Source organism: Urocampus carinirostris, chromosome 16 (genome assembly GCF_059441175.1).
Source record: "Urocampus carinirostris isolate Australia breed hairy pipefish chromosome 16, RoL_Ucar_1.0, whole genome shotgun sequence".
NCBI classification, from domain to species: Eukaryota; Metazoa; Chordata; class Actinopteri; order Syngnathiformes; family Syngnathidae; genus Urocampus; species Urocampus carinirostris.
In genome coordinates, this window is record NC_142364.1 from 3954085 (window position 1) to 3979126 (window position 25042).

At 42.5% G+C, this 25042-nt stretch overlaps 2 protein-coding genes across 6 annotated transcripts in view; one reads left to right on the top strand and one right to left on the bottom strand.

Moving 5' to 3' along the window:
* The window catches only part of grin3a (glutamate receptor, ionotropic, N-methyl-D-aspartate 3A), a 168062-nt gene extending 163988 nt beyond the window's left edge, over nt 1-4074 (top strand). For all 3 annotated transcript variants that reach the window (XM_088355415.1, XM_088355416.1, XM_088355414.1), the window contains one exon: nt 3505-4074. In XM_088355415.1, coding sequence (XP_088211541.1) covers nt 3505-3997 — 493 coding nt within the window. In that variant the 3' untranslated portion in view covers nt 3998-4074. The remainder of the gene's footprint in view (nt 1-3504) is intronic.
* Nucleotides 4075-10364: 6290 nt separating this feature from the next.
* plppr1 (phospholipid phosphatase related 1) overlaps nt 10365-25042 on the bottom strand; it is a 58416-nt gene continuing 43738 nt past the window's right edge. The window contains exons 5-8 of one of the 3 annotated variants that reach the window (XM_088355417.1): nt 24160-24410; nt 22949-23125; nt 15736-15867; nt 10365-10610 (exon numbers count right to left, since the gene is read on the bottom strand). In XM_088355417.1, the coding sequence (XP_088211543.1) occupies nt 10566-10610; nt 15736-15867; nt 22949-23125; nt 24160-24410 (605 nt within the window). In that variant the 3' untranslated portion in view covers nt 10365-10565. Of the gene's footprint in view, nt 10611-11818; nt 13681-15735; nt 15868-22948; nt 23126-24159; nt 24411-25042 lie in introns of those variants that run through there. The other 2 variants (XM_088355418.1, XM_088355419.1) reach the window with 2 other exon arrangements.

Consider the following 25042-nt stretch of genomic DNA (forward strand, 5'->3'; position numbering starts at 1 on the left):
CAAATAATTTCCAATTTAACAAAGGGAAACTTTTTGCCAACATTGTACTTCCACTAAAAAATGTGATTAAGTACAGTTCTGTATCTTGCAACCGACGATATAAGCCCCCAAAAATGTTAATATTATGGGACAAAATATATCAGGAAATAAAAAGAAATAGAAATCTTGTGAAAGAATTGTAAGAACAAACGACGTTTGTAGGCCGTACAACCTTTTCAATAGTACATAGGTCAATTCATTCAAAAGAGAAAACAATATTTTGCATTGCCGGAAACTCAGCAAAATGTAACTTGATGTCAAGTTTTGGACATGTTTGATAAGGAATTATCTTGCCACACTTGGGATTACGGTTGCTCACTGTTGTTTCAAGCGTTGCTCACCGACTTTGTGCGAACGCTCAGACCCCTGGAAAATTACAGGGAACATTGCTCAGAGACCCAGACAATTCTGGAAAAATAAATTCATTTGCATACTCTTGGGAGAGACCTTAAAAGTAGCACGGGCGGGTCTTACGTACCGGATTATAAAATGTAATAATATTGACTTTTGGGGGCCAAGGGAAAAATGTGGTTTTTCTCATCTGTATAAATTATATTGGTTTATTGATTTAGGAACTCTTAGGTGACCGCATCCCCGACTGGATGCTTCATAGGGACGTTATACGGTAAAACCCCGGGACGCAATGTTAATCTGTTCTGAGGTGAAATTGCCGTATTGTGCTAGTACCCCAGGTAAAAACAATAGAATAACAAATAGTATATGGTATGTACTACCTATGTGTGATGTACATGTATTGTATATACCGTATTTTCCGCACTATAAGGCGCACCTAAAAGCCTTTATTTTTTTCAAAAGCTGACCATGCGCCTTATAATACAGTGCGCCTTATTTATGGAACAAAATTAATTCGCAAAGTCTTGCAACAAACTGGCAGCCGCCGACTCGATTTTCCCCCGAACGTGGAGTAGTCCGCGGTGTATGCTGGGATTTATTTACCGGCATTTCATTGGCTAACCAATGTGTCAATCATCATTTGAATCAATCACTATTGGCTAAAGTTATTCGGAGGTCAAGGAGCGGATCCTTTTTATCATTTACAGGCTGGCATTGGCTTGAACGGCAAAACAAAGCCTGCAATTGGCCAAAAAAGACGTTTCAATCATCAGTTGAATCGATCACTATTGGCTAAAGTTATTCGGAGGTCAAGAGGCGGATCCTTTTTATCATTTACAGGCTGGCATTGGCTTAAACGGCAAAACAAAGCCTGCAATTGGCTGAAAAAGATGAATGTGTATAGCACGTGGCTGACTGCATACAGAAAGCATTTTTTTACTATTTTGTATTTGTAAATATTTTATTCTCCTGGATTTACTAAACTCACGGATATAAGAGGACCACGGCTGCACATTATTATGAACACAACGACTTCGGTAAAATACTCTGGCTATATTTATTATCCCTGTATCTTGTTTCAGACTGAACTCGATGTGTCTGTGATAAGCGGTGCAGATAATGGATGGAATGGAGTGTCTATTTTTAAATTAAACTCAATTCCAAGTGTTTATCGTCATATGCACATTAAAGTTGCGAGCGAAAAAGAAAATAGAAACTAAGGAATGGTTGGCATTTCTTGAATCCTAAGACTTTAACCTTCCGAATGATGGAACGATGCATTTGAGTGACATTGTACGGACACCGCATCCGCACGTGTTCTCGACACGTATTTGCGTCTTTGCAAGCTTTGGGAAAGTTAAGGGGGTAATCAGTTGGACTGAACTATCGGACTGTTTTGTCGACGTTCCCATTGTAGCGCCTTATAATCCGGCGCGTCTTATGTATGTCAAAAATAGGACCAAAAACGATTTTTTCGGGGTGCGCCCTATAACCCGGTGCGCCTTATAGTGCGGAAAATACGGTAGTTAAATAACATTTTAAACAAATCTATATATGTAAAGGAAAAATTATATACAGTAATCCCTCGGTTATCGCGGTTAATGGGGACCGAGACCCCCCGCGAAAACTGAAAATCCGCGAAGTAGCGGCGCCCCTTCAAAAATGCTTAAAAAAACGTATACAGGTATACAGTAAACCCTGGTCTGTGTTCATTTTAATGAAAGTGAAAGAGCTACCTTCTGACAGTAACAACATACTTTAGCTAGCGGCATCGAACGACTTTTACAACAAATACACAAAACCACACACTATTAGCCGTGTTTAGGTAGTACAAACAAGAATATACTTACGTCGCGTCGCCGAGTTCCTCCATGATAAACAGCGCCACATATGAAGGGGGTGAGGTGGGAGGAGTTGAAGGAGGGGGGGTGAGCGAAGCGGTAACTCACCATGACTAAGCATTGTGTCAGGGCCTCCCCCTCCCCTTCACAATAAGAGTATCCACACCGTGTCCTCGGTTGACATAAGTTCGCGCTTGCTCAAGTCAATAAATGCTTTTATTGAAAAGGTAAGGTATATTTTTTAGACCCGCAAAAGTGGAACAGCGAACTAGCGAGGTTCCACTGTATTGTGATACCTGGTAGAGTGTAGTAGCGGGTGGATGCAAAAGGGAGGAGACAGCAGATTATATATTTGAAACTGATTGTAAAAAACACCTGGCCAGGACTTATTTTGAATAATACTCCCAATTGTCGATTAGTGACAGCCATGCAACTTTGATAGGGATTCATGCGCCTTCTTTGTATGTATTAATCATTGCTAGCTTTCTTCCTATGATTATCAGATTTCTTTATTTGTATTTCTCTTTTCTTTTTTTTTTTTTCAGTCATGTTGCAACATCCCATCACAGAATGAACAATTATCCCGGAAAGAAAAAAGGGCTTATAGGAGACTTATAAGAGACTTGTCCCCAAAACAACTGACACTTCTTCAATCAATCATATAAGCAAAATATCATATCTTTATAATCATTTGTCAATCTATTAAAAATGATCACAGTATTAAATCACGATATATTCAGTATTTTACAGTTTCTGAGAAGTTTGTCTGTTCACATCCTTCTCCTCCTTACTCTCTATCAACAATATATTATGTAAAACCGGAGAAAATAGATATTTTCTCCTGAAAAATGTAAAGTTTAAAGTGGGATTGGACGTTATTTGCTTCTCCCTTTAGCACCACTGCTAAATTTGGGAGCAGTATTGAATAATAACTGTAGAAAAATACAGTGTTATGTCATTGATGGACAGTCTTTACAAAGCACACACGATTCTGAACTGAAAAAAGAGAAAGGAATGGTGGGAGGTAATTTTGCCAATTGCATAGTAGCTTTTTTATGATCCTGTGACATCAACCAATAGCAGACAAGCATATTAAAGTCGTGACTCATGATACACACAAACACTGTAAAGTTTTCGGAAATGCAAACTGAATGGTTGTTGATGCCATTAAGAGGAACCAGAGAAAAACGCTGTAAAGTGATAATGTCACAAGGCGGAGACGCCATATCCCGGGGGTCGACTATATTCTAATTTTTGTTTGCATCTCCAGGTGCAACGAAGGAAATAACCAATCAGCATCCTGGAATCCGGCAGACACCTCCATATGCAACAGACGTCGGCTATTTCCCAACGATTTGGAGCATCCGTCTTCCCAGGATCTCCCTCACCTTACACCAACTTCAGCTCGCCCTCTTCACCACTCTCTTCCTCTCCTGGAAAGACCTCTTCCAGTCGTGAGCGCCTTAAACGGACGCTCCAACCTGCTGGGTCGGTCGTGTGCCCAAGGGTCCGGGAACATGACCCCCGGCCTTGGTCCGGGACCGGACAGTCCTTTAGTTCAAGAGCTGTCCGAACTAGAGAGTCAAATCTCGGCGATTAAGCAGCAGCTGCAGTCGGCCATGAGGAGGAAGAGAGAGCTGGAGAAGTACCAGACGGAAAACCCCCTAGCGAACCAGACTACACCGAGTGCGGCGACCGTGCATCAGTCTAACCAGCTTTCACAGTATACACCACCACAGCAACAGACTAACCAACTCCCTTAGTTAGGAAACTGTGCCCTAACTCTTTTCCAGTTCCATTTTTCGGAGCAGGACGTATATCGGCCCCACCCCAAAACATACACAAGAGAGTAGAGAGAGTTGAAATGAGATGGGACACGTTGTTTATTTCATCCAAACATTCAAGCAAATAGTTGGAGACGCCCTGACCCAGCCAAAGTCCTGTCAGTCACACACCTTCTAAATGTTTCTACTTTTTATTCCACAATACATTTTCCAACGTATAGTGGTCCTGGATTAGGATGCAGAGGACTTTGAGAGGTTCAGGAGAACCCTCGAACGCTGGTCTACAATGTGCCGATAGGAACATATCTCAGTGCCAAAGGAAACATTTCCAGGTAGGACTAGGAGTAACGGACATTGGACAGTACCAAGAACCAAGTCAGTCCTTCCTCGCCAGTTTGTGGTGAGCTACGTAAACCGTTTCCTTCATGTTATTTCATCCCCTCGCTATCTCATTGCCTTCCTCTCTTTAAGCCTCGCCTCTCCAACGGAACAGATTTGCTTCGCACTGATAAGCCCGTTCCCAGATACGGAGACTCGTAGGTATTTAAGCCTAATGGCGCAAATCACCCGGGTCTAATGCCGCGGCTGGCTGAAAGTCAGGATAACCTGAGGTTGAACCCCACCGTTAGAATTTAAGTCATTGATCTAGATCAGGGGTCACAAACTTAACTTACTCGGGGGGGGGGGCGCTCCAGGTAGGGTCTGGTTAGGGTTCCTCAGATAAAAGTGCTCCACTGTTCCCGATTTTTGTACCCAAAATAAGATCTTAGTAGGTATATAGTAAATAGATCCATCTGTTAAATATTATTACAGCAAATAATCAATACTATTGGGATTTGATTCCACTGCCCTTTAACCTTCAGTTCAACTGTGATGTCCATCTAACTTACCACCCCAGTGGCCCTTCATTCCGCATCTCAAGAGCAGAAATTCACAGAAGGGTGCAATATGCATTCACTGTCCCTTAAGCTTCAGTTCAACTGCAATGTCCATCTCCTTTACTACCCCAGTGGCCCTTCATTCCATATCTCAAGAGCAGATATTCACAGAAGGGTGCAAGATGTATCCACTGTCCCTTAAGCTTCAGTTCAACAGCAATGTGCATTCACTGTTCTTTAAGCTTCAGTTCCCTGAAGTGACAATCTCTTTCCACATCCCTGGCGCACCTTGCACCATGTTTCAAAATCAAAACTTAATAAACCTTATCTGCAAGGGGCATCTGCTGTCCTTTAAACTTCAGATCAACAGCAGAGAAAATGTACTTTTCGGACCTGGCGGCCCCTTACCACGCATTTCAAAAGCCGAAACTCACTGAAAGTGACATGCAAGATGCATCCACTGTCCCTTAAGCTTCAGTTCAACTGCAGTGTGCATTCACTGTCTTTTAAGCTTCAGTTTCCTGAAGTGACAATCTCTTTCCACATCCCTGGCGCACCTTGCACCATGTTTTAAAAGCAAAACTTAACAAATGTTATATGCAAGAGCATCTGCTGTCCTTTAAACTTCAGATCAACAGCAGAGACAATGTAGTTTTCGGATCTGGCGGCCCCTTGTGACGCATTTCAAAAGCCGAAACTCACTGAAAGTGACATGCAAGGTGCAATCACTGTCCTTGAAGTTTCAGTTCAACTGCTGTTACGATCTCCTTCCCCCGTCTTCCGCCTTTCACAGGCAGACATTCACCGAACGTTAGACGCAAGGTGCCTCTGATGGCCTTTAAGCTTTAGTTCAACTGCGGTGACAATTTCCTTCCCTACCGTGGCAGCTCGTTTGGCATTTCAATTTAAATCAAAAGTTTTGCAATCAAGTTGATTAAAAAGGACACATTAATTTAGCTAATTTGTCGTGATGTGTATCCACTGCAATGGGTCGGACCAGGAAGTAGCTAGCCAATCCGACATTCATCCAACTCAAACATTAGCATTAGCAATTTTGAGCCCCTGCTAATTTTAATGGAGTTTGCATCCACATCAAAGACGTGCATCCCACACTAACCGTTTTCAGATCACGGTCGGGGCCCCAGATAAGCCCCCGGGCTGCAAATTTGAAACCCCTGATCCAGATCAAACCTCGTCTTTTGTGATATTTGATCACCTTTACAGATGCTACGTTTACATGAAGTGGATAGCTAGTTTCGAAACAACCAGGATCTTACCACAATTGTCAGTTTTCAGATCACTTAACAAAAGAGTTACATTGTGTCAATTTCTTACCTTCTGTGTTTCCAAGTATGTCGTTTCAGAAGACTCGGATTCCCTGCGAATAGAGCATGCACACACTTCAAATGTTCACTATTGGGGTTCATAAATCCAAGATTGAGAACAGGTTTTGTGCTTTATTGACTGGGTGTAAACAAAGTCGAATATTTTCTTTTTCATCACGTCAGTTTATCTGTCAAATTGATCTTCCCAACACGAGGTCCTTCAAAAACATCAAGTTTCTTTTCTATGAGGGTTTAGGATCCAAACAAATATTCTCGATTATTTTGTCAACCTGAAGAGTTTTATTACCATAAACATTCAATTGTCACACCTGAAACGGTCCCGTTGTAATTATTTTTCCTATTTGATGTTCAAGTTTTGAGTTCCGTCATTAAAGACTGATCTCTCTGGTTTGCACTGATAATGTTTCCCGAATTATTTCCAAAATCTTGGTGATAAACCCCTTCTTTGTATAGCATTTCAAGCTCAGAACTTCTAAAACTTAGAATCTTAGTATGTCATCAAAACACAATCAGGAGCAAAACTGTTCATTATTGTTTCAAGTATCGAACCTTCCTGTGTGGAGTTTGTATGTTCTCCCTTTGCTTGCGTGGGTTTCCTCCGGGCACTCTGGTTTCCTCCCACATTCCAAAAACATGCATGTCAGGTTAATTGGCCGGTCCTAATTGTCCCTTGGTGTGAGCAAGTGAGTTGTCTGTCCCTTTGTGCCCTGCGACTGTCTGGCAACCAGTTCAGGATGTCCTCTGCCCAATGCCTGACAATGGCTGAGATGGGCTCCAGCACCCCTGCGATCCTACTGAGGATAAGCGGTGCAGATAATGGATGGATAGTTTCAAGTCATTAAACTCCCTGATCATGTAACTGATCATCTGCTAACTATACTGCATTTCACTTTCTTAACGAACAGGCTACGCTGTTAGCAGATGCTAATTTCTAAAGAAAATGAATCACAGATACATTTAAAACAGTTTAAGCTAAACTTTAATACCTTTGTATTAAAGTATAGCTGTCAATGAATAAGTTAAAGTAGTGACATTCTCCTAGTACAGCTAATAATAATAATAATAATAATTTCCTTGTATTGTCATTCTGTGTAACGATGCAATATTTTGGCTTCCTTAATAAACAGAGAAACACTGTTAGCAGAGATGCTAATTGATAAGAAAGAGGAATAACGGATTAGTTTCCAGTAATCAAATCTACTGATGTTTATATTCCAGCAGTCAGTGGCAGTGAATGAGTTACACTAGCAACGAGCTACTAGTACAGCTCATTATATTCCATTTCAAGTTCGGCTTAGCTGAGATGCTAATTGCTAAGGAACTTCCAATTATGGGAAAGAGTCACCAGGAAAATGAAAACTGTGGGGTTTGTTTCTCGCAGGACTTACGTCTTGGTCCCACATGCCATTAAGTCCAACTCTATTAGGTCGTCCCTTCGGGTTGTGAATTGGTGGACAAATTACTACTTTCCTCCCGCCGATGTATTCGTTTTTTCCGTTTATTTTAATCGAGCCGTAGAAACTCTCCTCTGTGAAGTAACGCTGCCTTAAACTAGACTAAAACTTGATTAGTTTAGCTTAATTTGTCCATCAACAGTTAAGTCCACCTCAGAGTTTTGGGGTCTAAGGTTTAAATCCAGGATACTTGAGTGGAGTTTGCATGGTCCCACCAAGGCAGGCCAGTTTGGGTTAGTAAATGTAATTGGGTTTGATTCAAAAGTCAGAAAGACTACAAGTTCTTCATGAAGCTTCATTTGTCCACCTTACAGTTTTGAGGTCTAGGGGCTCACTAGGACTGTTTGGGTTTACGAGAAGTTCTCTTATTTGCTCCTCAGGTACAAAAGTCCAAAGTATTACAAATGTTTCATGAAGCTTCATTTGTCCACCTTGCAGTATCGAGGTCTAGGGATGGAGTCCAGGAGCCAGTCTTCTTGAGTGGAGTTCTCAACAGGATTGTTTCAATTTAAGATAGGTAATCTGGTTTGGGTTTAAACACAAAATTGCACAAGTGCTTCATGAAGCTTCATGTGTCGATTTGCAGTTAGCATGTCCACCTTGGGGTTTGGGGTTTAGGGTTCGAAATCAGGATCCGGTTTTCTTCATTGGAATTTGCATATTCTTATCCGGGTTTATTAGAGCTAATCTGATTTGCTGCTTTATCACAAATGCTTCATGAAGATACATTAGTGCATCAAGACTTAGTAGGTCCACTTCACAGTTTTGAAGTCTAGGGTCTTCTTGAGTGGAGTTTGCATGGTCCCACCAAGGCAGGCTGGTTTGGGTTTGTAAAGGTACTTGGGGTTTTTTTTCAGGTTCAAAAGTCAGAACGACTACAAGTTTTTCATGAAGCTTCATTTGTCCACCTCACTCTTTTGAGGTCCAAGGGGCTCACCAGGACTGTTTGGGTTTACAAGAAGTTCTCTTATTTGCTCCTCAGCTACAAAAGTCCAAAATATCACAAATGTTTCATGAAGCTTCATTTGTCCACCTTGCAGTATCGAGGTCTAGGGATGGAGTCCAGGAACCAGTGTTCTTGAGTGGAGTTCTCAACAGGATTGTTTCAATTTAAGATAGGTAATCTGGTTTGGGTTTAAACACAAAATTGCACAAGTGCTTCATGAAGCTTCATGTGTCGATTTGCAGTTAGCATGTCCACCTTGGGGTTTGGGGTTTAGGGTTCGAAATCAGGATCCGGTTTTCTTCATTGGAATTTGCATATTCTTATCCGGGTTTATTAGAGCTAATCTGATTTGCTGCTTTATCACAAATGCTTCATGAAGATACATTAGTGCATCAAGACTTAGTAGGTCCACTTCACAGTTTTGAAGTCTAGGGTCTTCTTGAGTGGAGTTTGCATGGTCCCACCAAGGCAGGCTGGTTTGGGTTTTTTTTCAGGTTCAAAAGTCAGAACGACTACAAGTTTTTCATGAAGCTTCATTTGTCCACCTCACTCTTTTGAGGTCTAAGGGGCTCACCAGGACTGTTTGGGTTTACGAGAAGTTCTCTTATTTGCTCCTCAGCTACAAAAGTCCAAAATATCACAATTGTTTCATGAAGCTTCATTTGTCCACCTTGCAGTATCAAGGTCTAGGGACTGTTTGGGTTGACGAGAAGTTCTCTTATTTGCTCCTCAGGTACAAAAGTCCAAAATATCACAAATGCTTCATGAAGCTTTATTTGTCCACCTTGCAGTATCGAGGTCTAGGGATGGAGTCCAGCAGCCAGGTTTCTTGGGTGGAGTTCTCAACAGGATTGTTTGAATTTAATATAGGTAATCTGGTTTGGGTTTAAAACACAAAATTGCACAAGTGCTTCATGAAGCTTCATTTGTGAATTTGCAGTTAGCATATCCACCTTGGGGTTTTGGGGTCTAGGGTTCGAAATCTGGATCCAGTATTCTTAATTGGAATTTGCATTTTCTTACCCGGGTTTACTAGAGGTAATCTGATTTGCTGCTATGATATCACAAATGCTTCATGAAGATTCATTTGTCCACTTCACAGTTTTGAGGTCTAAGCAATCACCAGGACTTTTGGGTTTACAAAAGGTACTCTTATTTGCTCATATCATAAATGTTTCATGAAGCTTCATTTGTCCACCTCGCAGTATTGAGGTCTAGGGATGGAATCCAGGAGCCAGTCTTCTTGGGTGGATTGTTTGAATTTACGAGAGGTAATCTGGTTTGGGTTCAAAACCCAAAATTGCAAAAGTGCTTGGGGTTTTGGGGTGTAGGGTTCGAAATCTGGATCCAGTTTTCTTAATTGGAATTTGCATATTCTTACCCGGGTTTATGAGAGCTAATCTGATTTGCTGGTAGCTGGGATGGGCTCCAGCGCCCCCGGGACCCTACTGAGGATAAGCGGTGCATATAATGGATGGATGGATGGATGATTTGCTGGTGTGATATCACAAATGCTTCATTTGGTTCATTTGTCCATCAAGACTTAGTAAATCCACCTCACAGTTTAGAAGTCTGGGGTCCGAATCCTGGATTCGGTCTTCTTAAATGGAGTTCTGTTTGTGTTTTCTAGAGGTCATCTGGTTTCTTCCTGGGGTTCAAAAGTCAGAAATATCTCAAGCGCTTCACGAAGCACCGTGATAAGAAACACACAAGACGAGCACATAGTTGCTACCTACTATTTAATTTGATCCAAAACCAATAAAATAAAATCTATGCAGCATTTCAAATCAAAACGGTTCGTCGGAACCGTGTCATTAAAATACAATTATAATCACAATGTCGAAGAGTATAATTCAAATCATGTATATTTATAAAACATCTTGACTTCTCTCTTCATGCTTGGCGTTTTTCTTCCGACGGGAGTCACAACATTGCATCACAATCCACTGGCGGGTGGGGGAGGGAAACCTCGAAGAGGAAACGTGAAGCCATTGTTAGCCCGGCGTCGTCTTTTTTTTTTTCGGTTTCAGGCTAGCCGGACCTCGTAGCAAGCCACAGTACAGGGATCGGAATTTCATTTTTTGAGGGTCCGACAGGCTGGCTAGCCGAGCGGACCCTCTCCGAAAACGGAACAATGGATCCGGGTACGGTAAATATGTGAAGATGAACATCTAAGGAGGTTCACAGCAGGCAAACGGGTCCAAACGGATCGTAATGTTACAGATCAACAAAAATCTTTACGAAAATTCCACCTGACGCGGTCGATTCCGATACAGTAGACCCCCAGGGTACGACTAAATCTAAAGTAGCGTGTCGGAGCTTCGTTTCCATAATTAAATAGCTACCGTATACCAACAGGGTTGGGTAGGGTTACTTTAAGTGGATTACTTTCAATTACTTTTGGATTACTCCAATACCAAATATGCTAATAAAAGACAAAAGAAGCTAAATGTAACGGGTGTAATAATAACTTTTGTTTTATTGAAATTCCTGCTGAAATATGTGTATAGTTTTCCTGCAATGATGAGTCCAACAGTGCCACCTGCTGGTATGGGGTAGGGTTTGTTTTTGGCTTCTGACATGTGACCGGGAGGCGGGGTTTGTTGGCAGTCTACAGAGAGAGCTGCCAACGGTAAGACACATCTTTTGGTGCTCCACAAAAAAAGCTAATTTTAAACATTATAACCACAGCTGACAAATCTCTCATGCACAGTGATGTGATTGATGTTGTCAAGCTGTTTGGATTTAATTTAAAATGTTAATTCCCCTGATAGAGATCAAAGAGATCAAAGCCAGCAGAGGAGCTAATGTTGTGACTCATTTCATCTGCAGGTAAACTGTGATAAAAACCTCATCATCCAGTCCAGCGTGAATGTGGATCTTTGATGGGACAGGTACACCACGGTTACATAAATATGAATAAAATGATGACTCACAACACGTGATAAGCTTTCTCTCCTGGCTTTGATCTCTTTGATCACCGGCAAAACGAACATAAAATGCGACAGAAACAAAATGAAAATAAATCCAAACAGCTTGCCAACATCTATGAATTCTGTTAATCTCCAAACCTGCATAAAATTTAGTAATTGTATTCATATTTAGTTTATTTTGTCTTTTATTAGCATATTTGGTATTGGAGTAATCCAAAAGTAATTGAAAGTAATCAAGTCAAAGTAACCCTACCAAACCCTGAATACCAATAATCGTATTCAGTGTGTAATTTTTAGTGCCTCCTAGTGGTCCGAAAAACCAAAACATTGATTTTAATACCGGGCAAAAATACATGAACCATCATGCTATTGTAATTTTTTTATTTGGAAGAAAAAACATAGGTCAAAAAATTCGTATTTCTTTTACTCTGTGGAATTCCCACTTAAATTGGCGCCATGTTTGTCCGGCATCCTGCTGCCACGCAGTGCCATGTATCTCTGGCCCTTTCTCACACACAAGGCCACCTAGTGGTCAAATATTAACATTTGGGGCTTTAAAAAAGAGGATTTAAGGAAAATTATTGAATAGGCATTTTAGAAAAATGTGTATACTTTAAATTTGTATGCATATTAAACAGTTAAATTCATACAAATTTTCTTTAATAAATTGCTATGTTTGTAGCTATTTTTTAAGTGATACCACCTGTAACCTAAAAACGGTTTATCGGTCTTAAATGTTTCTAGGAAAAAAAAATCAAAATTTGAAAATTGTATGTCTCTTTTCTGAAATATGATTTATAATGTTTGGCAGCTCTATGTTGTCGTGTTTTTGCTTCTCCCTTTAGCATCCCTGCAAGCCTGAGGATCCAATGGATAAAATCACCCAAAAATCCAATATTGTATCACCGGCTTGCACGATCTTTACGAAAATTCTGAGATGAATGAAGAGAAAGGCATTGTGGGAAGTTTTTCTGCTCATAGCATAAAGGAATTTTCATGGGGCGGTAGTAGCTCAGGAGGTAGAGCGCTCGTCTTGGGATCAAGGGATCCCAGTTCGAATCCCGGCTCGTCCGTGTTACATGTCGAAGTGCCCTTGGGTAAGACACTGAACCCCTAACACCCCCCAATAAGCAGGTTAGCGCCTTACATGGCTGCAAGGCCGCTGTTGGGAAATGTGGAGCACATTGTAAACCGCTTTGGGAAGTCATTGACTTGAAAAGCGCTATAGAAATGCAGATCATTTCATTTCATAATTGTTGAAATTAATGACACATCATTAGATAGATAGATAGATAGCTTTTTATAGACAAAAATCCAATCTCTCAACGAGCCGCAGCTGGCGGCCCACGGGCGGTGCCAATTGGGCACCATGGCAACTCTGACACACACGGGCAGGGCCAATTGGGCGCCATGGCAACCATGACACCAATATCGACTCTTATTTTCGTGACCAATAGCAGACCAGCATTGATTGAATGTCAACCAATAGCCAACAGGCATCTTAGAGATGTAACTCATCAATGTTTCTCCACACATTAAATAACTGGAGGAAATGTTGCAAAGTGGGGCCGGAATAGTGTAAACGACGCAAGGCGGGGTCACCGTATCCCGGGGGTCTACTGTACAGCCGCGATAAAAAGCAACATTTTTTTTTCTGTACAAATGACAAACATCACAAAAACGACAACATCAAAATTTGCTATTTTCCATAGCACATTTTCAGACTGGGACGGGGACATTGCAGGAACTCGGTCGAAGGGATGCGACAAGGGAGGTGCGGGACATTTGTCCACGACAATCGCTCATACAAAAAATGTGCAAAACGGGCGCCCCAACGAAAAACAGAACACCTTGGGAGGAACGTAATCGCCCCGTGCGGTGGCGGGTTGTGAGGAAAAGGAGTTTGTTTGGTAACACGGCGTATTTTGGTTGGCCCCCCGGAGGGGGTGTGACGTGAACCGGACGAGAAATATTGTTTGGGGTGAGCAATCGAAGCCACGTGAAATGCGTCCTCGTCATTGTGTCTGGAAGTGCTGCGGGGACGCAAACGTGACCCGGTGCTGCCCCCTTAGTCATGTGACCTCCGTCATTGACGCCGAGTGGTTCTGAAAACGGATGCGGTGATTTTGGGGGGGGGGGGAAATCGGGAGGAGGGAATGGAAAGAGGAGAAACGTCATCAGGAGAGTGTCGGGTCCAGGCGGGATTCTGTTGGTGCTTCGTCGGGGAGGACGAGGACGAGGTGCATGCAGACAATCATGCTGACTTGATGAGTCATTTGTATAGAAATAAAGAATTACAGTTTCCATATGAAAAGGCACCCCAGATTTTAAGAATCACCCTCAACAGTAGTCTTTTATGACACATTTTTCGTATACAGTGGAACCTCGGTTTTCGAACGCCTCTCAGTTCGAACAAATCAGAGTGCGACCAAATATTTCGAGAAATTCTTGCTTCTCTGTTCGGTCAAAAAATCGGAGTTCGAACGCCGGTAATGCGTGAGTAGGTGCGATGCTGAGCGGCGTACAGGTGGAGATGGCTCTTTTCGTGACCAACTGTTATCGCGTGCGGACGTGCTTCGTTTTGCTTTCGCTTTAAATATAGGTGTACCAAGTGTTTTAGCCCCTAAGTATGCCTCCGAAGAAAGTCAGTGCAAGCAGCAAAGTTGCTACAGGTGAAAAAAGAAAAGTAGTGCGTACAACTATTGCATTTAAGAAAGAAATAATCCCTCTCCCCACCGTCCACCTGCGCCTTCTGCTGACCACCACAAAGGTAAGAAATCCTATGCATAATTATTTTCTTTCGCCTTTTTTTTTTTTACACGTTCATGTTAGCGTAATCTTTCGTACGGAAGATTACGATAACGCAAACGTACAGTTAGCTTTAAGTTTACGTTAAACATTCAAGGTAAACATTCAGGGTGTTGGAACGGAGCCCAACATTCAGGGTGTTGGAAAGGAGCCCCCTTTCCAATGAATCGCTCACCACTTGTTGTGGAGACCCGGGTGCTAAATGACTTGTAAACGACTTGATTTTTTTATTTTTACACATTCATGTTAACGTAATCTTTCGTACGGAAGATTACGATAACGCGAACGTACGATTAGCCTGGGTTAGCTTTAAGTTTACGTTAAACATTCAGGATGTTAGAACGGATTAAAACAATTTACATTATTTTTAATGGGAAAAATGATTTCGGTGATAGAACAAATCGGTTTTAGAACAGGGTTCTGGAACGAATTATGGTCGAGAACCGAGGTTCCACTGTACAGTAAAAGCGAAGGTTTCCCAAAACACACGTACTGTATTTTCCACACTAAAAGGCGCACCAGATTATGAGGCAATGCCCCCAAAATAATCTTTTATGATTTTTTTTTTAAGGTAATCAAAATAACCCTTAAAGAGAGCTAGTTGAGAAACATGGCAACGATTTCAAGCATTTACAAGCACTTCAACCAGGATTAAAGCCATTTCAATCCTTGAAAAAAACAAATCAAAATGTTCAAGGATTACAAGCACCCATACAAACTTTGAACTGCTATTTAGATGGCTTTTACTTTTTTAGCTAGCTATCCAACTCCCTTTTGCTTATTTACCTGAGTATGAACTTTACATTACAATATTATCATTGATATAATCAGGGTTGGGTAGGGTTACTTTAACTGGATTACTTTCAATTACTTTTGGATTACTCCAATACCAAATATGCTAAAAAAGACCAAATAAACTAAATATGAATAAAATGATGACTCACAACACGTGGTAAGCTTTCTCTCCTGGCTTTGATCTCTTTGATCTCCGGCAAAACGAACATCAAATGCGACAGAAACAAATTGAAAATAAATCCAAACATAATTTTTGCTGTTCCATGTATTCCATTACTCCCCAAGCCTGCACAAAATTTAGTCATTTTATTCATATTCAGTTTATTTTGTCTTTTATTAGCATTTTTGGTATTGGGGTAATCCAAAAGTAATTGAAAGTAATCAAGTTAAAGTAACCCTACCTAACCCTGCATAGGAGATTTTAAGGTGCGCTTTCGAATTTGGGTCAAATTGTTGTTTTTTTTGGTGCGGCTTATAGTCTGGAAGATACCATATTTCAAATCTCTACAAAGACCCTTAAAGAAACCCTGTCCCAATCTCTAAAACTGAGGTTGTACCTGTGCACTGAGGGTCTCCAGAGGACTCTCCACGCGAGGGAACGTCATAAGGGGCAGGCCGCGGTAGTCTTCGTTTTTCTGTTTGGTGGCGGCGCCGTGGAAACCTTTGAAATTATTCACCACGCACACGCCCTGGCGGAGGCACACGTGCGAGTCCACAATCAGTCAAGACAGCAACTGTGTTGCAGGATTTCATTTCGTGTACAGTATTCCCTTGATTTTTGTGTTTGATCTGTTCCAAAACTAACTGTTTTGACCGATCTAAGAGAACTTCCGCAAAAAAGGAACCATATATTATACATATACTTAGTCTATCCATCCGTATATAATGTAAGTCCATGTCATGGTTGCCATGGTGCCCAATTGGCCCCGCCTGTGTGGCGCCAGGTGCGGCTCGTTGAGAGATTGGCTTTCTGTCTATATTAAGCTCAGCCCTCTCTTGCTTCCTTTGCCAGCCCATCAATCAAACTGCTGCCCCACAAGACGTGGGTTCTGACTCAGTCCTGTTTTCCTGTTGATATTTCCAGTTCGGTATTGTTCCCGGGTTTTTTACCTATTCAATTTCGGGTTTTAGTTGTGTTTCCGTCTGTTTTTGTCCTGTTGTTATTTTTCCAGTTTTTGTTCCCGTCTAGTTTCTCCTGTTTATTTTCGATATCCTGATTCGTTCTCTGGGGAGCACGGCGGCGCAGTGGTTAGCGGCACAGTTCTAAGGTCTTGGGAACCTCCTGTGTGGGTTCAAATCCAGCTACTGGACTTCCTGTGCGGAGTTTGTATGTTCTCCCCGTGCTTGTGTGGGTTTCCTCCTGGCACTCCGGTTTCCTCCCACATTCCAAAGACATGCAATTCAGGTGGATTAGGCGGTCCAAATTGCTCCTAGGCGTGAATGAGCGAGCGAGTTGTCTGTTCCTGTGTGCCCTGCGATTGGCTGGCAACCAGTTCAGGGTGTCCCCTGCCCACTGCCTGATGATTGCTGGGATAGGCTCCAGCATCCCAGCGACCCTACTGAGGATAAGCGGTGCAGCTAATGAGATGAGATGAGATTCGTTATCAATCTTGTCTGTCCCGTCCTGTCCGGTATCAACCCCATCTGTTCGGTATCAACTCAGGCAATTGGAATCGATCTCGCCGGTCTCTGGCTTCCTGTCTTTCCACACCAGACCGGCTGCCTATCATGCATGACTCCTAATTTCCCGTAAAATGAAGGCTTGTGTGAGAACGTCACGCGATTGGGTCCTGATCCTGTTCTGGTTCTTGACAGTCCATGCTTTTGGCAACCTCCGTATGAGCACAAGTTGCAAACAGACACTTTTAGAGCGAGGGGTAAACAAGCAGTGTACTTTGTTGCTTTTGGTGAGTGACATCATTGAAATCAGTCAAAGTTCATGTTAAAATTTAAATACAGAAACAAAGAAGTCAGTTCTCTGATTGGTTTTCAGCGTACTTACGCTCTTAAAGTGAGCATAGCAAATAAAAGTCAGATTGTGATTCGTCGAGGGAGCAATGACTAATGCTTCTTATATCATGCGACCAATTGTTCCGCGATTGTAACCAAGTTTATCATGCATGCTAGGAAAATAAATATAGGGTTTGTCTCGGAAGAAATGCTTCACCATTTAATAGGTTGTGCTTTACAGTGAAGATGAGGGTTGCGACCAAAATGAAAACGCATTCGCACCAGTGCTACTAGATAGATAGTGTCATAATTGCCCTGTTTGGAACACCTGTGGCAGCTTGATTGGCGCCAACAGCCCGGACAAGCTGATTGGTGGCCACACCCTTCTTAAGCCCCCGACTTCAGTTCAAACTTTGTCAGATCGTTGCGAGCATTTGTGTTTCACTCAGTGAGTGTTCCCGTCCGACTCCATCCCTGTTAAAACCTGTTTCCTGCCTGATTCCCGTTTTTCGACCTGTTTCTGAACCTGACTACGCCTGTTTTGCCTGCCGCCTGCCTACGACCACTATTACGAACTTTACATCGCCTCTGATCTCCAGCCCTGGTCAACGACTTCCCGCCTTGCTCGTTCCCGCTCTCCACCAGTCTTCGGATCAAGCAATCGAGCGAGCCTTACTCTCACTCTCTTTCAATACAATCTGAGAAACGCATGCAATTGAGTCCTGTGTTCGTTCTGGTCTGTGACAGATAGATAGATACAGACAGACTGAGGAGATCATTTCTTCCTCATGCCATGAGGCTCTTTAACTCCACCCGGGGGAGTAAAAGCCCACATTAACCCCACCCCCACATTGCATATTACCCTATTTTTATGACAGTGTGTATTTTCCGTAGCACTATTTAAATACCCTATGTCAACACGTTATATTATTTTTGTATTCTATATCTTTTATTTTATTATTTTTCAACCCAAGGATACTGCTGGAAGTGTGAATTAGTATCTATCTATCCATCTATCTATTCGTGTAGCAATCCACATAAAATTTCGGATCAATGTGATTGGTTACTCCGACTTTGAATTGCACCTATATAATATCACGTAATAACTAAAACAGCACATACAATAAAATAATGGTGTGTTTCTTTTGAACAGTATTACCATGGCCAAGCTTGTTTTATACTATCCATTTTTTAAATGATGGCAAAAATAAATAAACACAAACAGACATATATAACAGATAAGAGTAAGTGGTGTAAAGAATGTACTTTCTTGTTATTTGACCATCTAGGTCACGGGTGTCAAACAGGCCCGCGGGCCAGATCAGGCCCGCTAAGGGATTGAATCCGGCCCGCGAGACAACACTCAGAGAAGCGCAAGAGAAAAACAAGCTGCAGGTTGAAATTTGTCCACTCGATGTTGCCAAAGCCAGGTTCCTCTCACAAAGACACTGTACTTGTATTTATTTCTCTCTCTCTCTCTCTCTCTCTCTCTCTCCACCCCTTTTCTCCCACTCTATCTTTCTCTCTCTCTCCACCCCTTTTCTCTCTCTCTTTCTTTTCCACCCCTTTTCTCCCACTCTGTCTCTTTCACTTTCTGTGTCTCTCTTTTTCTCTTTCTTTGTTGCTCTTTGTCTCTTTCTCCCTCTGTGTCTTTTTAACTTCTTTTGCTCTAACTTCCTTTTTTCCTTTTCTCTTTCTCTCTTCCTACCCTTCGCGTTTTCTTTTCTCCTTTCTCTCCTTCTGTCTTTCTATTTCTCTTTGGATTTCTTTCTTCCTTTGCCTTTCTTTTCTCCCTCTCTCACGACTTTTTATCTCTTTTGTTTCTCACGCTCTCTCCCTCTCTCTTTTTTTTCTTTCTTTTCTCCTTTTCCCTCCCTCTTTCTCTTATTTATTTATCTCTCTTTTTCTTTCTCTTTAATCTACTAGTCCGGCCCTCGACAGAATGTTTTTTTCTATCGTGTGGGCCCCCGAGTTAAAATGAGTTTGACACCCCTGATCTAGGTATTACAAAAAATGTATTTGTTTCTAGAGGATTGGAAACTATATCTGCTCCCTGCAAAACAAAAATGAAATATTCCAACGGATCGCAAACGAAAATGTATAAACCTGTGCCGGTGGCCGGTGTGAATTCCAAAACAGTGCGGCTTTAATATAAAATCCCAGTGGTGGTGATGACTGTTCCTATCTGATTCTGTGTGAGAAACCTCATTTTAAGGAAACCTCCCGAAGAAAGTGAGGGACAATCTAAGTTTCAATTTGTTCTTCCGCGGTAGGTTGTTTGTTCGGCAGGAACTCGGAAAATCCAATTTAACATCTTCAGACGTCTTGTGCGCAGTGAAAGATAAGATGTCATCTGCATGCATAGTGACAAACTGAAATCGATACGAGATGCTCTTGACCTTTGTGTATTATGCCAACAAACAAGTTCTTCTTCGAGCCGTTAGGCCAGGGAGAAGTCAGAGTCAAACAAAACTTCTGGACTCAATAGAAGGATGAGTAAGCAATGATCCATTTTTCGAAAGCCGCTGGAGAAAAACAAGGCTTTAACCCGTCAGAACCACTGGTTCTACCTCTAACTCAATAACAACTTCCTTGCCAAGTCCTTGGCCATGTGCCTCGTAAACGTTGTGCCATACGTCTTGAAGTTATACACTATTTTATACACTCTTTTATCTTACGTAAAGTCAAATATACTTGTTCTAAAATCTGACTTCAGTGTTTGAGGGCAAACTCTGAGAGAAGGGTGTCGTAAACTTTGGAATGTGTTTTTGGTTTCAGTCTGTGCAGATAACAATGACTTATCACCTCGCCTGCGGGGTTAGAATGTGTGTGTGGTGCCCCATTCTGTCCGGAGGGTGATGACCTATCACCCTTCTCCCAGGCTTCAAAGGACTATTGGGAAATTTGCATCGACACGGGGCGGACCAATCAGCCAGAGGCTTGATCATGGGGCGTGAACATTTCATCGGCATGGGTGATAAGAGGAGGAGACCCCGGAACCTCGTCGTCTCCTGCACACGATCGCAATATTGGCATGGCAGAAGACCCGATTTGTTCAACTCTTTGATTCGGCAAAATAAATTGATATGTGGACTATATTTGTCGTTCGGCTCATTACATTTCTTTGGCTTCTGGACATGCTCCAACTGTAAGGGATTAGGCAAGACACGTGAAGTGTTTTCGGAGTCAAATTTCAGTATAATAAATGTTAAAACCCTACAGTTTTTAATAATGGGCATATGGCCAAGGTCTTGGAAAGGAAGTTGATATTGAGGTTGAGTTCGAAGGAAGGAAGTAGAAATAGCTAGGTATATGCACACTGAAATGACTTCTTTGTTACTTTGCATGGACACGTGACTGACTCAAAGTATCGTTTTTCTATTATTTTGGGTTGGGTTGAAATTCAATCAATCATAAAAATGTCACGATTACTGATGCAAGGCACCTGTGCCTGCTCCTTTGGCACCAACTGCCTCGGATGCTGATTGGCTCCTTGTCTATACTTTTCGTGGACAATATATCCATCCTTTGCTGTCTGGTAATCCTGGAAGGGGGATACCACATGTGCGGTCCCTTCTCAAGGTTTCTTCATTTTCCTCATGTTGAGGTTTTTTGAGTTTTTCCTTGTCCTCATGTTGGTTCCAGATCAGGGGATGGTGTAATAATAGTCTGAAAAAATAGTCTGTGTAATAATCTGTGAAGCTTTTTGAGACTCTTTGTGATTAAGGGCATCACAAATAAAAATGACTTGACTTGACTTATCACTTCTTATACCCCTGTCTTACTGTCACCGGTTGTCAGTCTGTCTGCCAACCTCAGCTTACGCTAGGCAAGCCTTTCGACCCTGACTCTCTCCTGTTCTGATTCCCGTCTGTTTCCCAGCTCCGAACCGTTTTCTGAACTTGACTACGATTTTTTTGCTCCGTCGTCTGTTTATTCCCGCTCTCGACACCGCCATCGCTCGCCACGGAAATACCAGTTCCGCGTCCGAGCAACCTGCTCCCCGCGACCTACGGATCGTGGGTACTATCCTTTCCCTTCTTCCAAATAAAACTAAGAAAAACGCACGCAAGTGGGTCCTGTCTTCGTTCTGGTCCTGACAAAAAAATCCATTAATAGGTTCTTTAATTTGTCTTCTTATATCCCAAGGACATCAAAACCATTTTTAAGTGTCTTCCTTGCTTACATCTTAGCTTGTGATCATGAGTTTTTTCACATTACTCCAACCCAGACTTAACAATCCGATTTACAGTATTCGGTTTTATTACTACATTACAAGCACGAGTAGTTTGACCTCACGTCCGGATAATTCTACAAAGGAGTTCTCTTCAAGCCTCCTGAATCAAAGACTCGTATGAATTCTTTATGATTAACTACACGCGGCCACTTGAATCGACAGCAGCCCGGAGCAAGCTTCCAGTGAGTGGAATCAGCTCGATCGTTTTTGCAAGAAGTTGCTGACGGACGGACCGAGCAACAGACGGAAGTGGGTTAAAATCTTGGCAGGGGAACAATCCAATCCCCTGATTAAAAAGAGGCTCCGTGCCAGGAGGACTCCCGTGCCACGAGAGTGTCGTCAGTCTTCCCTCTTTGCTTTCTCTCCTGACACTCGAGAACCAGACAGCCATTATACGTAACCGAGCCCCTGAGACGGCGGAGTACCGTAAATTCCGGACTATAAGCCGCTACTTTTTTCCCAAACGTTCAACCCTGCGGCTTATTCAGTGATGCGGCCACTTTATGTCATTTTCCTAACAGGGGCCAGCGGCGCTCGAGTACAAAAGGTAAGATTTAGACCGGTGGAATATATGCGCCGAAGAAGACTGCAACTTCTTAGCCTGTGCACAAATTAAATTAGCGTAGACATATCCTCATCATGCAAATTGCAAAAAGAAAGGCACATGACGCCGCCTTCAAGCTAAACGCAATCGAGCAGTCCGATAAAGAAGGAAACAGAGCTACTGCACGTAAATTTTACTTTGCGAGCGTGTTGCTAGCGTGTTTTTGAATAAGGGAGCGAGGGACGACGTCTATATGAAGTCTCTTTCCCATACTGGGGAAGACGACTTTGAAGGAGGAAGATAAGGGCGGTTTACCGTGGTTTCTAGTACGGTATATTTTCTTTAACAGATCCGACAGTGTTGCGAGTGTGTTGCTAGTAGCGTTTTGCTACCCTTCACAGGCACGGTTTGGAAGTTATAATATTATTTTTAAAGCTTTGAAAACTCTCTCGGTGTACCGTCTTTCTTTGTAAATATGTGTAACCATGTATAATATGTATTTGTAACTGTATCTTTTTGTAATGTATTTATTTTAGAGACTTATTCTGATATGTTTTCCACGGGCGAATCAAAAAGAAGGGGCGAAAACCGCGGGGGCTGACGGGAAGTGGAGTAAAGGTGAGACGTGTTTGTGGACGCAGTGGACAATAGTGGATATATATTTTTCCCTCCCTTACCTTTGGAAATATCATTTTTTTTTCCTTGGATTATTTTCAACGGGACCCGGACTCTGCAGGTCTGCATCAAACCTTAAGCACCGGTATCATTTTCCGTTCTTTTTGCCGGCTGTGGTTTTTGAACTGTGTACTTTATATTCAAGTCGGGTTTGGGTTAATTTTGTGATTGTGTTCCATGTTTTAATGTGGGCGCATGCGGCTTATATACAGGTGCGGCTTGTGTAAGCACAAAGCGGTTATCCTCTTAAAATGTGGTGGGTGCGGCTTATAATCAGGTGCGCTCTATAGTCCGGAATTTACGGTAAATTGTTTCCAATTTATAGGATCTCTTTTGCCATTTTACCACTTTTCGTTGTCCTCACCAGAAAAAGCGCCACCGCCGATCCCAGTATGAATCCGGCCAACACGTCCGAACAGTGGCTTCGGTACTCCGAGACCCGGTTGAGTCCGGTGAGAAAGGCCGAACAAAGAGTACCCAAACACAGGACTGGTTTGGCTAAGCGGCTGGACTTGGTCTTGATGGTGCTGGTGATGTACATCTGGAAAAGGAAAAGGAAGTAAGAATTGGGAACAGAACTGTTGGAATTCTGACAAAATTGTTTTTTTTTAGATCCTTTTTACCTTCGCGCTTGAACAAGAAATTGAAATTTCCAGACCAAGGTGACGTTTTTCATTGGAGACAGTTTTTGAAGGATGGACTAGCAACACATACCGTATTTTCCTGAGCCCATCCCAGCAATCATCAGGCAGTGGGCAGGGGACACCCTGAACTGGTTGCCAGCCAATCGCAGGGCACACGGGGACAGACAACTCGCTCGCTCATTCACGCCTAGGGACAATTTGGACCGCCTAATCCACCTGAATTGCATGTCTTTGGAATGTGGGAGGAAACCGGAGTGCCCGGAGGAAACCCACGCAAGCACGGGGAGAACATACAAACTCCGCACAGGAATTTTTTTCGAAGTTTGGCCAGGGGGTGCAATTAATACTCCGGATGTGACTAACTGTTGGGGGCGGCAGTAGCTCAGGAGGTAGAGCGCTCGTCTTGGGATCAAGGGATCCCAGTTCGAATCCCGGCTTGTCCGTGTTACATGTTGAAGTGTCCTTGGGTAAGACACTGAACCTCTAATACCCCCAATAAGCAAGTTAGCGTCTTACATGGCTGCAATACAAGGCCGCTATTGGGAAATGTGAAGCACACTGTAAAGCGCTTTGGGAAGTCATTGACTTGAAAAGCGCTATATAAATGCAGATTCATTTTCATTTCATAATTCTTGAAATTAATGACACATCATTAAATAGATAGATAGATAGCTTTTTATAGACAAAAATTCAATCTCTCAACGAGCCGCAGCTGGCGGCCCACGGGCGGGGCCAATTGGGCCCCATGGCAACCGTGACACACACGGGCGGGGCCAATTGGGTACCATCGCAACTGTGACACACACGGGCAGGGCCAATTGGGCACCATGGCAACCATGACACCAATATCGACTCTTATTTTGAAAAACTCGTCGAGCCACTGGTCTCGGTAGATCATATGTGTGCACTGTTTTTGAAAAAAAATACTCACCGTCAGGTAAACAGCCGAGTAAACGCTGAGCGAGGCGTCTTTAGACGGGAAAGAGCGTCGGGCGTTGCGGACGACGACAGGGTTTCCGGTGCAGACGTTGCTGTTAGTGATGAACTGGTGGTTGAGACGACACTCGGTGCCGGTGTAGTTGGGCTTGCACACCGACAGGAAGTAGGGCGCCAAGCCGCCCGTCACAACCTGACCCGCGTTGACGAAGATGTCCGTGGCGAAGAGGCCGAACGCGAAAACGCCTGTTAATAAACACGGCAATCAGACCCTGGCACGGCAGTATGGTCGACATTAACAAAGAAATTGGGCTATGCACTCTGTACCAGTGTTCCCTCTAAGCTGCACTGCTCGCTCATTCTCAGCGCACAAGAAAATCTAGCCGGCGCACAAAAATCAGGGCTCAAAATTAATAATTAAGAAGCGACTTAAGTCAAAGTTACAGTGCATGAAGGGAAAAATACACGGGTTCCCCTGACGTTGTATCCTAAATGCGGTATTTTGAAGTCGAGTAAAGTTAGTAGAGTTTCTCGAGAACCGGCTTCTTCGGCTCGGCTCACTAAAAGATACCGGCTCCTTTGGGTCCTAAACGGCTCTTCAGGTTGTTTTTGCTCCTTTAATCCCAACATGAACAAATATGATGTAAAATGATGCACAAAATGACTTAAAGGAAGGGGGGAATAGAACAAAAAAAAAAAAATACCAAAATGAAAAAGTAGGGAAAAGCTGAGAAAAAAGGAAACAAAAGGAAGAGAAAAAAAGAAGGAAACATTTTGAAAAAAGCCAGAAAAAAAGAAACGAAAGAAATGTAGGAAAAAGGTAACAAAAAAAAAAAGAAAAAAAGTAACAGCTTTTAAAGGAATTCATAAAAAAAGTA